At 66.4% G+C, this 11,085-nt stretch overlaps 2 protein-coding genes across 2 annotated transcripts in view; one reads left to right on the plus strand and one right to left on the minus strand.

Moving 5' to 3' along the window:
• Nucleotides 1-9,095, minus strand: part of LOC120508662 (very-long-chain enoyl-CoA reductase-like) — a 10,651-nt gene extending 1,556 nt beyond the window's left edge. Inside the window, exons 1-8 of the mRNA XM_039722471.1 lie at nucleotides 8,930-9,095; nucleotides 7,805-7,849; nucleotides 6,921-7,024; nucleotides 6,469-6,528; nucleotides 6,127-6,194; nucleotides 5,347-5,452; nucleotides 3,806-3,878; nucleotides 3,073-3,116 (exon numbers count right to left, since the gene is read on the minus strand). Coding sequence (XP_039578405.1) covers nucleotides 3,073-3,116; nucleotides 3,806-3,878; nucleotides 5,347-5,452; nucleotides 6,127-6,194; nucleotides 6,469-6,528; nucleotides 6,921-7,024; nucleotides 7,805-7,849; nucleotides 8,930-9,095 — 666 coding nt within the window. The remainder of the gene's footprint in view (nucleotides 1-3,072; nucleotides 3,117-3,805; nucleotides 3,879-5,346; nucleotides 5,453-6,126; nucleotides 6,195-6,468; nucleotides 6,529-6,920; nucleotides 7,025-7,804; nucleotides 7,850-8,929) is intronic.
• Nucleotides 9,096-9,496: 401 nt separating this feature from the next.
• LOC120508659 (collagen alpha-1(I) chain-like) lies at nucleotides 9,497-10,866 on the plus strand. Its single transcript, XM_039722469.1, has 3 exons — nucleotides 9,497-9,559; nucleotides 9,695-9,859; nucleotides 9,953-10,866. The coding sequence occupies exons 1-3, from the start codon at nucleotides 9,497-9,499 to the stop codon at nucleotides 10,817-10,819; spliced, it is 1,095 nt and encodes a 364-aa protein (XP_039578403.1). The 3' UTR covers nucleotides 10,820-10,866.
• Nucleotides 10,867-11,085: the final 219 nt, after the last annotated feature.

The raw sequence follows: 11,085 nt of genomic DNA on the forward strand, positions 1-11,085 counted from the left end.
CCCAAATCCCCTCAAAATCCACCCAAATCCACACAAATCCCCTCAAAATCCACCCAAATCCCCTCAAAAGCCACCCAAATCCCCCCAAAATCCCCTCAAAATCCACCCAAATCCGCCCAAATCCCCTCAAAATCCACCCAAATCTGCCCAAAATCCCCCTAAATCCACCCCAAAATCCACTCAAATCCCCTCAAAATCCCCGCCCCCAAATCCACCCTGAATCCCTCCTAAATCACCCCTAAATCCAACCCAAATTCCCCCAATCCACCCAAGTCCACCCCAGATCCACCCCAAATCCACCTAAACCACCCGAAATCCCCTAAGAATCACCCCCAAATCCCCTAAGAATCACCCCCAAATCCACCCAAAATCTGCCCAATCACCCCAAATCACCCCAATCATCCCAAAATCCACCCAAAATCCAACCCAAACCCACCCCAATCATCCCAAAATCCCCTCACAATCCCCTCGAAACCCACCCAAATCACCCCAAAATTCCTGGGGACCCTGGGGTGGCACAGGGGACACAGAGAGAGGGGACAGGGGCACCCCAGGGTGGCACAGGGACCCCGGGGTGGCACAGGGGACACAGATAGAGGGGACAGGGGCACCCCAGGGTGGCTCAGGGGACACAGAGCCGGGGTCTCGGGGTGCCACCCCCCTCCCGTGTCCCCCCGTGTCCCCCCGTGTCCCCTCACCGGGCAGGCACTGGGTCATGATGGTGAAACCGATCCAGGAGCCGACCTGGGGGGACAGATGGGGGGGTGGGAATGTCACCCATGGGTGTCACCTTCGGGGTGTCACCTCTGGGGGTGTCACCTCTGGGGGTGTCACCTTTGGGGTGTCCCCCAGGGCTGTTCCCAGTGTCCCCAGGGCTGTCACACCCCCCCCAGGTGTCCCCATGTCCCATCCCCCCCCATGGCCATGTTGTCCCCCAGGGGTCCCCAGGGCTGTCACCCCCCCCCCAGGTGTCCCCAGGGCTGTCACCCCCCCCCCAGGTGTCCCCAGGGCTGTCACCCCCCCCCCAGGTGTCCCCAGGGCTGTCACCCCCCCCCCAGGTGTCCCCAGGGCTGTCACCCCCCCCCCAGGTGTCCCCAGGGCTGTCACCCCCCCCCCAGGTGTCCCCAGGGCTGTCACCCCCCCCCCAGGTGTCCCCAGGGCTGTCACCCCCCCCCCAGGTGTCCCCAGGGCTGTCACCCCCCCCCCAGGTGTCCCCAGGGCTGTCACCCCCCCCCCAGGTGTCCCCAGGGCTGTCACCCCCCCCCCAGGTGTCCCCAGGGCTGTCACCCCCCCCCCAGGTGTCCCCAGGGCTGTCACCCCCCCCCCAGGTGTCCCCAGGGCTGTCACCCCCCCCCCAGGTGTCCCCAGGGCTGTCACCCCCCCCCCAGGTGTCCCCAGGGCTGTCACCCCCCCCCCAGGTGTCCCCAGGGCTGTCACCCCCCCCCCAGGTGTCCCCAGGGCTGTCACCCCCCCCCCAGGTGTCCCCAGGGCTGTCACCCCCCCCCCAGGTGTCCCCAGGGCTGTCACCCCCCCCCCAGGTGTCCCCAGGGCTGTCACCCCCCCCCCAGGTGTCCCCAGGGCTGTCACCCCCCCCCCAGGTGTCCCCAGGGCTGTCACCCCCCCCCCAGGTGTCCCCAGGGCTGTCACCCCCCCCCCAGGTGTCCCCAGGGCTGTCACCCCCCCCCCAGGTGTCCCCAGGTGTCCCAGGTGACACACGGTGACACAGTGACACGGGGACAGGGACAGTGACACAGGGACAGGGACACGGGGACAGTGACACAGGGACACAGTGACAGGGACACAGGGACACAGGGACACAGTGACAGTGACAGTGACACAGGGACACAGGGACACAGACACAGGGACACAGTGACACCGGTGACACACAAGGACAGAGGGACATGGGGGGACATCAGTGACACGTGGGGACACACACTGGTGACACAGGGACACATCAGTGACACTCCCAGACATGGGGGACACCGGTGACACACCAGTGACATCCTGTGGGACACGGGGACACACAGGGGACACACGGAGACGTGGGGACACCAGTGACACCAGTGACACATGGGGACAGGGGGACACTGGTGACACAAGGGGACACGGGAACACACGGTGACATAGACACGGGGGGACACTGGTGACACAGGAACACCCCGGGGACACAGGGACACACCAGTGACACCCCCAGACACGGGGACACGCAGGTGACACCCCCAGGACACGTGTCACCCCCCAGGCCACCCCCCGGACAGGTGCCACCCTCCGTGTCCCCTCCTGTCCCTGCCAGCCCCGGCTGCTCCCACGTGTCCTTGTGGCCTCTGCTCTGTCGTGTCCCCAACGTCCCCAACATCCCCGAGATCCCACGTGTCCTCTGTGTCCCTGGTGTCCCCCTGTGTCCCCAGTGTTCCCTTGTGTCCTCAGGGCCCCCCCAATGTCCCCAATGTCCCTGATGTCCTTAATCTCCCAATTGTCCCCATTGTCCCCGATGTCCCTGTGTCTCCCTGATGTCCCCACTGCCCCCAATGTCCCCAGTGTCCCCTGGCTGTCCCCATTGTCTGTAATGTCCCCACTGTCCCCCACTGTCCCCACTGCTCCCAATGTCCCCTGGCTGTTCCCTCTGTCCCCTCCTGTCCCCTCTGTCCCCAATGTCCCCAATGTCCCCAATGTCCCCACTGTCCTCTCCTGTCCCCACTGTCCCTTGGCTGTCCCCAGTGTCCATAATGTCCCCTGGCTATCCAATGTTCCCTCCTGTCCCCACTGTCCCCCGCTGTCCCCCTCTGTCCCCTCCTGTCCCCTCTGTCCCCTCCTGTCCCTTGGCTGTCCCCAATGTCCCCGCTGTCCCCTGGTTGTCCCCTGCTGTCCCCAATGTCCCCTGCTGTCCCCACTGTCTGTAATGTCCCCTCTGTACTCCTCTGTCCCCTCCTGTCCCCACTGTCCCCAATGTCCCCTCCTGTCCCCGCTGTCCCCTGGCTGTCCCCAGTGTCTGTAATGTCCCCAATGTCCCCAGTGTCTGTAATGTCCCCAATGTCCCCTCCTGTCCCCTCTGTCCCCTCTGTCCAGACTCACCAGGAACACGGCCAGCGCCAGCTTCACCTGCTCGTCACCGTAGGCTGGGGGACAGCGGGGTCAGGGACAGGGACATGGGGACATGGGGACAGGGACAGAGGGGACAGGGACAGGGACAGAGGGACAGAGGGACAGGGATGGAGACAGGGACAGGGACAGAGGGGACATTGAGGGGTATGGGGACAGGCATGGGGACAGAGGGGACAGGAGTGGGGATGGGGTGAGTGACAGGGACAGGGATGGGGACAGAGGGGACAGGGAGGGGGAAAGGGACAGGGACACCCCCACTATCCCCTCCTGCAGGGGACACGGGGGTGGCAGGCACAGGGACAGTCACACCCCCCACGTGTCCCCTGGAGGCACAGGGGGACAGGGGGACACGGTGATGGGGACAGGGGGACACGGAGGGGACAGGGACAGGTGACAGTGACAGGGACAGGTGACAAGGACAGGCAATAGGTGACAGTGACAGGTGATGGGGACACTGACAGTAACAGGTGACACTGACACAAACAGGTAACAGGTGACAGTGACAGGTGACAATGACACAGGTGACACCTGGTGGGGTGTACAGCGGGTGGTTGATGTAATGGGGACAGTGACAGTGACACAGTGACAGTGACACAGACAGTGATAGTGACAGTGACACAGTGACACAGTGACAGTGACACAGTGACAGTGACAGTGACAGTGACACAGTGACAGGGACAGTGACAGTGACAGTGACACTCACCTGGCGGGGTGTACAGCGGGTGGTTGATGTAGTACGCCATCCAGGCCGCGAAGCCCCAGTAGTAGGTGCAGTTCTGGGGACATTGGGGACACGTTGGGGACACGTTGGGGACACTTTGGGGACACTTTGGGGACACGATGGGGATGCAGCGGTGGCAGGCAGGGGACACCTGGGGACAGCCAGGTGTGCAGTGCTGCCACGGAGGGGACACGGGGACAGTGGGGTGGCCTCGGGGGGACGGGCAGGTGGCCCAGGTGACAGTGACACCTGGACGATGTCACACAGGATCAGGGCTGGATAGGGACAGGAGGTGACAGAGGTGACACAGGGGACACTGAGGTGGCCCAGGTGACAGTGACACCTGGACGATGTCACACAGGATCAGGGCTGGATAGGGACAGGAGGTGACAGAGGTGACACAGGGGACACTGAGGTGACCCAGGTGACAGTGACACCTGGACGATGTCACACAGGATCAGGGCTGGATGGGGAAAGGGGGTGGCAGAGGTGTCACAGAGGTGACACAGAGGGGACCTGGAGGGGACAGGGGTGACACAGGGGGACACTGAGGTGACCCAAGTGCCCAGGACATGCCAGGGAGGTGACCCAGGTGACAGTGACACCTCAGAGATGTGGCACAGGATCAGTGCCACGCCAGAACTGGGGGGGACAGGGACGGGGACAGGGAGGGGACAGGGACAGGGAGGGGACAGGGCGGTGCTGGGGCAGTACTGGGGGTGTGACACAGGTGACAGAGGTGGCACACAAGTGACAGAGGTGACACAGGTGTCACACCTTGAAGATGTTGCGCAGGGGCATGGTGCCGTGCGAGAAGCGGTGCACGAAGAGCGCGTGAGAAGGGATGGGGACAGGGACAGGGACAGGGCAGTGCTGGGGGTGTGACACAGGTGACAGAGGTGGCACACAAGTGACAGAGGTGACACAGGTGTCACACCTTGAAGATGTTGCGCAGGGGCATGGTGCCGTGCGAGAAGGGATGGGGACAGGGACAGGGACAGGGCAGTGCTGGGGGTGTGACACAGGTGACAGAGGTGGCACACAAGTGACAGAGGTGACACAGGTGTCACACCTTGAAGATGTTGCGCAGGGGCATGGTGCCGTGCGAGAAGGGATGGGGACAGGGACAGGGACAGGGCAGTGCTGGGGGTGTGACACAGGTGACACAGGTGTCACACAGGTGGCAGAGGTGGCAGTGTCACCTTGAAGATGTTGCGCAGGGGCACGGTGCCGTGCGAGAAGTGGTGCACGAAGAGCGCGTGAGAAGGGATGGGGACAGGGACAGGGACAGGGCAGTGCTGGGGGTGTGACACAGGTGACACAGGTGTCACACAGGTGGCACAGGTGACACAGGTGTCACACCTTGAAGATGTTGCGCAGGGGCATGGTGCCGTGCGAGAAGGGATGGGGACAGGGCAGTGACACCGGTGCCAGGGCGGTGCTGGGGGTGTGACACAGGTGACAGGGGAGTGACACAGGTGTCAGGTGTCACACAGGTGGCAGAGGTGACACAGGTGTCACACCTTGAAGATGTTGCGCAGGGGCATGGTGCCGTGCGAGAAGCGGTGCACGAAGAGCGTCTCCAGCAGCCGCTTGACGTAGTGGAACGAGTGGCAGCAGCACGCCAGGCTGGGGACAGGGGACATTGGGGACAGTGGGGACAGTGGGACACACCTGGGACACCTCCCCCCTGTCCCCAGCACCTCGCCGGTGTCTCCACGATGTCCCCTGCAATCCTCCATTGTCCCCAGTGTCCCCCAGTGTCCCCAGTGCCCCTGATGTCCCCAATACCTTCCCAGTGTCTCCAGTGATCTCTCTGTCCCCAGTGTCCCCCCAATATCTCCAATGTCCCCAAAGTCCCCAACATCACCAATGCCCCAATGTCCCTGACGTCAACCCAGTGTCCCCACGGTGTCCCAAGTGTCCCTGCAATGCCCCTAGTGTCCCCAGTGTCTCCCAAGGTCCCCAAGGTGTCCCCAGTAGCCTTGATGTCCCCAATCTCGCCCAATGTCCCCAATGTCCCCCCGCTGTCCCCATGGTGTCCCCACTGTCCCTGGTGTCCTCGCAGTGTCTCCGGTGTCCCCAAATCCCTATAGTGCCCCCAAAGTGTCCCTGGTGTCTGCAGTGTCCCCAGTGTCCCCCTGGTGTCTCACTGGACCACGCGGTGCCGGCTGGCGGTGACTGTCCCCAGTGTCCCCAATGTCCCCAGTGTCCCCAGTATCCCCACAATGTCCCCAGTGTCCCCAGTGTCCCCATTGTCCCCATTGTCCCCACAATGTCCCCATTGTCCCCCGGTGTCTCACTGGACCACGCGGTGCCGGCTGGCGGTGACTGTCCCCAGTGTCCCCAATGTCCCCAGTGTCCCCAGTGTCCCCGATGCCCCCAGTGTCCCGAATGTCCCCAATCCCCACAGTGTCCCCATTGTCCCCAGTGTCCCATTGTCCCCAATCCCCCCAGTGTCCCCATTGTCCCCACAATGTCCCCAGTGTCCCTGGTGTCTGCAGTGTCCCCATTGTCCCCCTGGTGTCTCACTGGACCACACGGTGCCGGCTGGCAGTGACTGTCCCCATTGTCCCCAATCCCCCCAGTGTCCCCAATGTCCCCAGTGTCCCCAATCCCCCCAGTGTCCCCAGGACAGTCAGGGACACCTGGGACACCTGGGACAGGTAAATGAGGAGAGGGCCCGCGTACTCCGTCAGGAACACCTGGGACAGGGACAGGTGAGAGGGGACAGGGACACCTGGGACAGGTGAGGGACAGGGGACAGGGACAGTCAGGGACACCTGGGACAGGTGAGGGACAGGGGACACCCAGGAGCAGGGACAGAGAGACAGAGAGGGACAGACGGACACAGAGACACAGGTGGCACACACAGGTGGCACAGGGGGTGACACAGGGGATGACACACGTGACACAGGGGGTTACACAGCTTACATGGGGTGACACAGCGGACACGGTGGATGACACGGGGTGACACAGGAGACACACAGGTGACACACAGGTGACATGGGATGACACAGGTGACACAGGGGATGACAGGAGGTGACACAGGGGTTACAAAGGTGACACACAGGTGCCACAGGTGCCAGCCCCTCACCGTGACCCAGCTGATCTGCGCCCCCAGGTCCCAGAAGTAGAGCGTGGCCGTGGTGCCCACGGGCAGCGACTGCAGCACGTCCTCGTCCTTGAGCGAGCGCCCCTCTGCGGAGAGCACAGCTGGCACAGCTGGGGCACAGCTGGCACAGCTGGCACAGCTGGCACTGCCAGGGCACAGCTGGGGCACCACTGGGGCACCGCTGGGGCACAGCTGGCACACAGCTGGGGGATACCCCTGGGACACCCCTGCACACATCTGGGAGGTACCTGAGCATACCTGGCACAGCTGGAGACACCCCTGGGACACCCCTGGGGACACACCTGGGGGCACACCTGGGGGCACACCTGGCACACACCTGGGGACATCCCTGAGGGATACCTGAGGACACCTGGGACACAGCTGCCACACATCTGGGGCATACCTGACACACCTAGGGCACATCTGGGCACACCTGGGGGCACACCTGGCACAGCTGGGGACATCCCTGAGGGACACCTGGGACACACCTGGCACAGCCCCAGCACTCCTTGCACACCCCTGGCACACACCTGGGGACACACCTGGCACAGCTGGGGACATTCCTGGGGACACCTGGGACACCTGGGGGGTGCTTGGGGACACCTGGGGACATCCCTGGGGACACCTGGGGACATCCCTGGGGACACCTGGGGACAGTTGGGGGACACTGGGCACAGCTGGGGACACGTGGGGATACCCCTGGGGACAGTTGGGCATGCCTGGGGACAGCTAGGGACAGCTGGGGACACCCTGGGGACACCCTGGGGACACCTGGGGACATCCCTGGGGACACGTGGGGATACCCCTGGGGACAGCTGGGGACAGCTGGGGACACCTGGGGACAGGCAGGGCGCGGTGGCACTCACTGGGGTCCAGGCGCAGGGACTGCCTCGCCGGGTACCACTGGGGATCTGTGGGACAGAGGGACAGCGGGTGGCACCAGGGGACAGGGATGGTGGCACAGGGGGGACAGCGGGTGGCACCAGGGGACAGGGATGGTGGCACTGGGGGGACAGCGGGTGGCACCAGGGGACAGCGGGGGTGGCACTGGGGGGACACGGCCACAGAGGGACAGCAGGTGGCACGAAGGGACAGCAGGGGTGGCACTGTGAGGACACAGCCCCATGGGGACAGTGGTGGTGGCATCGTGGGGACAGGGACAGTGGCACTGTGGGGACAGAGATAGTGGCACCAGGGGACAGCAGTGTGACATTGAGGGGACAATGGGGGTGGCACTGAGGGGACAGCAGTGCTGGCACTGAGGGGACAGTGACAGTGGCACTGCAGGGACAGGGCCACCGAGGGGACAGGGACGGTGGCACTGTGGGGACAGGGCCACCGAGGGGACAGGGACAGTGGCACTGTGGGGACACAGCCCCATGGGGACAGCCAAGGGGGACAGGGCTCCATGCTGGGCTCCGGTGACAACGGTGACCGTGGTGGCCCTGGGACAAGTCCCGGGCCATGACAGAGGTCCCCATGGCTCAGTGACACGGTGACATCTCCCCATGGCCTGGTGACATGTCCCAGCCACACTGAGGGTTCCCATGGCCCTGGGGGTGCCCATCTTTGTCCCTGTCCCCCTGTCTCCATCCCCATCCCTGTCCCCTGTCCCTGTCCCTTCCCTTCCCTGTCCCCTGTCCCTGTCCCTGTCCCCTGTCCCTGTCCCTGTCCCTGTCCCTGTCCCTGTCCCTTCCCTGTCCCCTTGTCCCCATCCCTGTCCCTGTCCCCACTCACGGCTCTTGCTGAACAGGTTTTTGATGTCGGCCACCGTGGCCTGAGGCTCCCCCTGGGGACAGTGACAGCGCTCAGGGGACACGGGGACAGCGCCAGGCCACCCGTGTCCCCTCCTGGCCACCCGTGTCCCCTCCAGCCACCCGTGTCCCCTCCCGGGCTGTCCCCATGTTCCCCCGTGTGCCTGTGTCCCCATGTCCCGTCCCTGTCCCTGTCCCTGTCCCCTTGCCCCCATCCCTGTCCCTGTCCCCACTCACGGCTCTTGCTGAACAGGTTTTTGATGTCTGCCACCGTGGCCTGAGGCTCCACCTGGGGACAGTGACAGCGCTCAGGGGACACGGGGACAGCGCCAGGCCACCCGTGTCCCCTCCAGCCACCCGTGTCCCCTCCAGCCACCCGTGTCCCCTCCCGGGCTGTCCCCATGTTCCCCCGTGTGCCTGTGTCCCCATGTCCCCATGTCCCCCCATGTCCCATTGTCCCCCTGTGCCCCCACGTCTCCCTGTGCTGTCCCCATGTCGTCCCATGTCCCCTCATGCCCCCCCGTGTCCCTCTGTCCCCCCCGTCTCCCTCTGTCCCCCCGCGCTGTCCCCATGTCCCCTCCTGCCCTGTCCCCGTGTCCCCCCATGTCCCCCAAATTTCCCCAAATCCCCAGTTTCTCCCTGCTGCGCGCGTCCAGGATCTCCACCTCGAAGAAGAGCACGGGGCACTTGCGGGGGCGGCGCGCGGGGCCCCCCGCGGGCCACAGCGGGGACAGCGGGGACAGCGGGGACAGCGGGGACAGCGGGGCCACCGCGCCGCCCTCGCGGGCAGCCACCGCCAGCGCCATGACACCCGATCGGCGCGACAAATATAGCCCGGTGGCCCCGGGCGGCCCCGGCTGGCCCCGGGTGGCCCGGGGGTGGCCCGGGAGTGGCTCAGGGGTGGCACTAGGGGTGGCTCGGGGGGTGGCCCCGGGTGGACCCTGGTGGCACTGAGGGTGGCCCGGGAATGGCCCGGGAGTGGCCCTGGAGGTGGCACTGCAGGCGGCCCCGGCTGGCCCCGGGTGGCCCGGAGGTGGCCCGGGGGTGGCCCGGAGGTGGCCCGGGGGTGGCACTAGGGGTGGCTCGGGGGGTGGCCCCGGGTGGACCCTGGTGGCACTGAGGGTGGCCCGGGAATGGCCCGGGAGTGGCACGAGGGGTGGCCCGGAGGTGGCACTGGGGGTGGCTCTGGAGGTGGCACTGGGGGTGGCCCCGTGGTGGCACTGGGGGTGGCCCGGAGGTGGCACTGGGGGTGGCCCGGAGGTGGCCGCGGGTGGCCCCGCGGTGGCACTGGGGGTGGCCCTGGGGGTGGCCCTGGGGGTGGCCTTGGAGTGGCACAGGGGGTGGCACCGGGCATGGCACTGGAGGTGGCCCCGGGTGGCCCCTGGTGGCTCGGGAGTGGCTCTGGAGGTGGCACTGGGGTGGCTTGGAGATGGCCCGGGGGTGGCCCCTGGTGGCCCTGGAGGTGGCCCCGTGGTGGCTTGGAGGTGGCACTGGGGGTGGCCCGGGGGGTGGCTCCTGGTGGCACTACGGGTGGCCCCGTGGTGGGACTGGGGGTGGCCCGGGGGTGGCCCCGGAGGTGGCCCTGTGGTGGCACTAGTGGCGGCCCTGGAGGTGGCTCGGGGGTGGCCCCGTGGTGGCCCAGAGGTGGCCCGGGAGTGGCCCTGGAGGTGTCCCCATGGTGGCCCTCGGGGTGGCCTTGGGGTGGCCCCGTGGTGGCCCTGGCGGTGGCCCCGGAGGTGGCCCTGGGGTGGCACTGGGGTGGCCCTGGGGTGGCACTGCCAGGGGGGCAGGGACAGCTCCGTGGGGGCTGTCCCTGCCAGGAGCCACCCCGGGAACGGTGACAATGACGGTGACAGTGGCGGTGACAGTGGCGGTGGCACTGACAGTGACACTGACTGTGACACTGACAGTGGCTCCACTGTGGGGCAGCGGGGCCCTCCCGGGGTCACCGCGGCCCTGCTGCGACCTCGGGGGCGGCGGGGCCCGCCCGGGACCCTCCGGGACCCTCCGGGACCTTCCAGAACCTTCCGGGACCCTCCGGGACCCCCGGGAGCCCAAGCCCCGCCCCTTCACCGAGACCACGCCCCCTCACCGAACACCTTCACTGAGGCCCCGCCCCTTCGCTGAGGCCCCGCCCAAAACTCCGCCCCGTCGCCCTCAGCCGCCGTGCCTTGGCGCGCACGCGCACACCGCGCCCCGCCACCGAACACCTTCGTTGAGGCCCCGCCCCTTCGCTGAGGCCCCGCCCAAAACTCCGCCCCGTCGCCCTCAGCCGCCGTGCCTTGGCGCGCACGCGCACACCGCGCCCCGCCGCGCATGCGCACGGCGCGTCCCCCTTGCCCCGGGGCGGAACGCGCGGGTTCCGCGGGGGCCGCGGCGATGGCGCCGCGCGG

The sequence above is a fragment of the Passer montanus genome, unplaced genomic scaffold (genome assembly GCF_014805655.1).
Source record: "Passer montanus isolate IOZ18808 unplaced genomic scaffold, ASM1480565v1 scaffold488, whole genome shotgun sequence".
In the NCBI taxonomy this organism is placed as follows: Eukaryota; Metazoa; Chordata; class Aves; order Passeriformes; family Passeridae; genus Passer; species Passer montanus.

What these genes read in the sequence shown, in the direction of transcription:
- LOC120508659 (XM_039722469.1), top strand. Translation starts at nt 9,497, where the DNA reads ATGACACCCGATCGGCGCGACAAATATAGCCCGGTGGCCCCGGGCGGC. An exon ending in GCGGCCCCGGCTGGCCCCGG is followed by an intron (nt 9,560 to 9,694) that starts GTGGCCCGGGGG and finishes GTGGCACTGCAG; the next exon opens with GCGGCCCCGGCTGGCCCCGG. An exon ending in GCACGAGGGGTGGCCCGGAG is followed by an intron (nt 9,860 to 9,952) that starts GTGGCACTGGGG and finishes GGTGGCCCGGAG; the next exon opens with GTGGCCGCGGGTGGCCCCGC.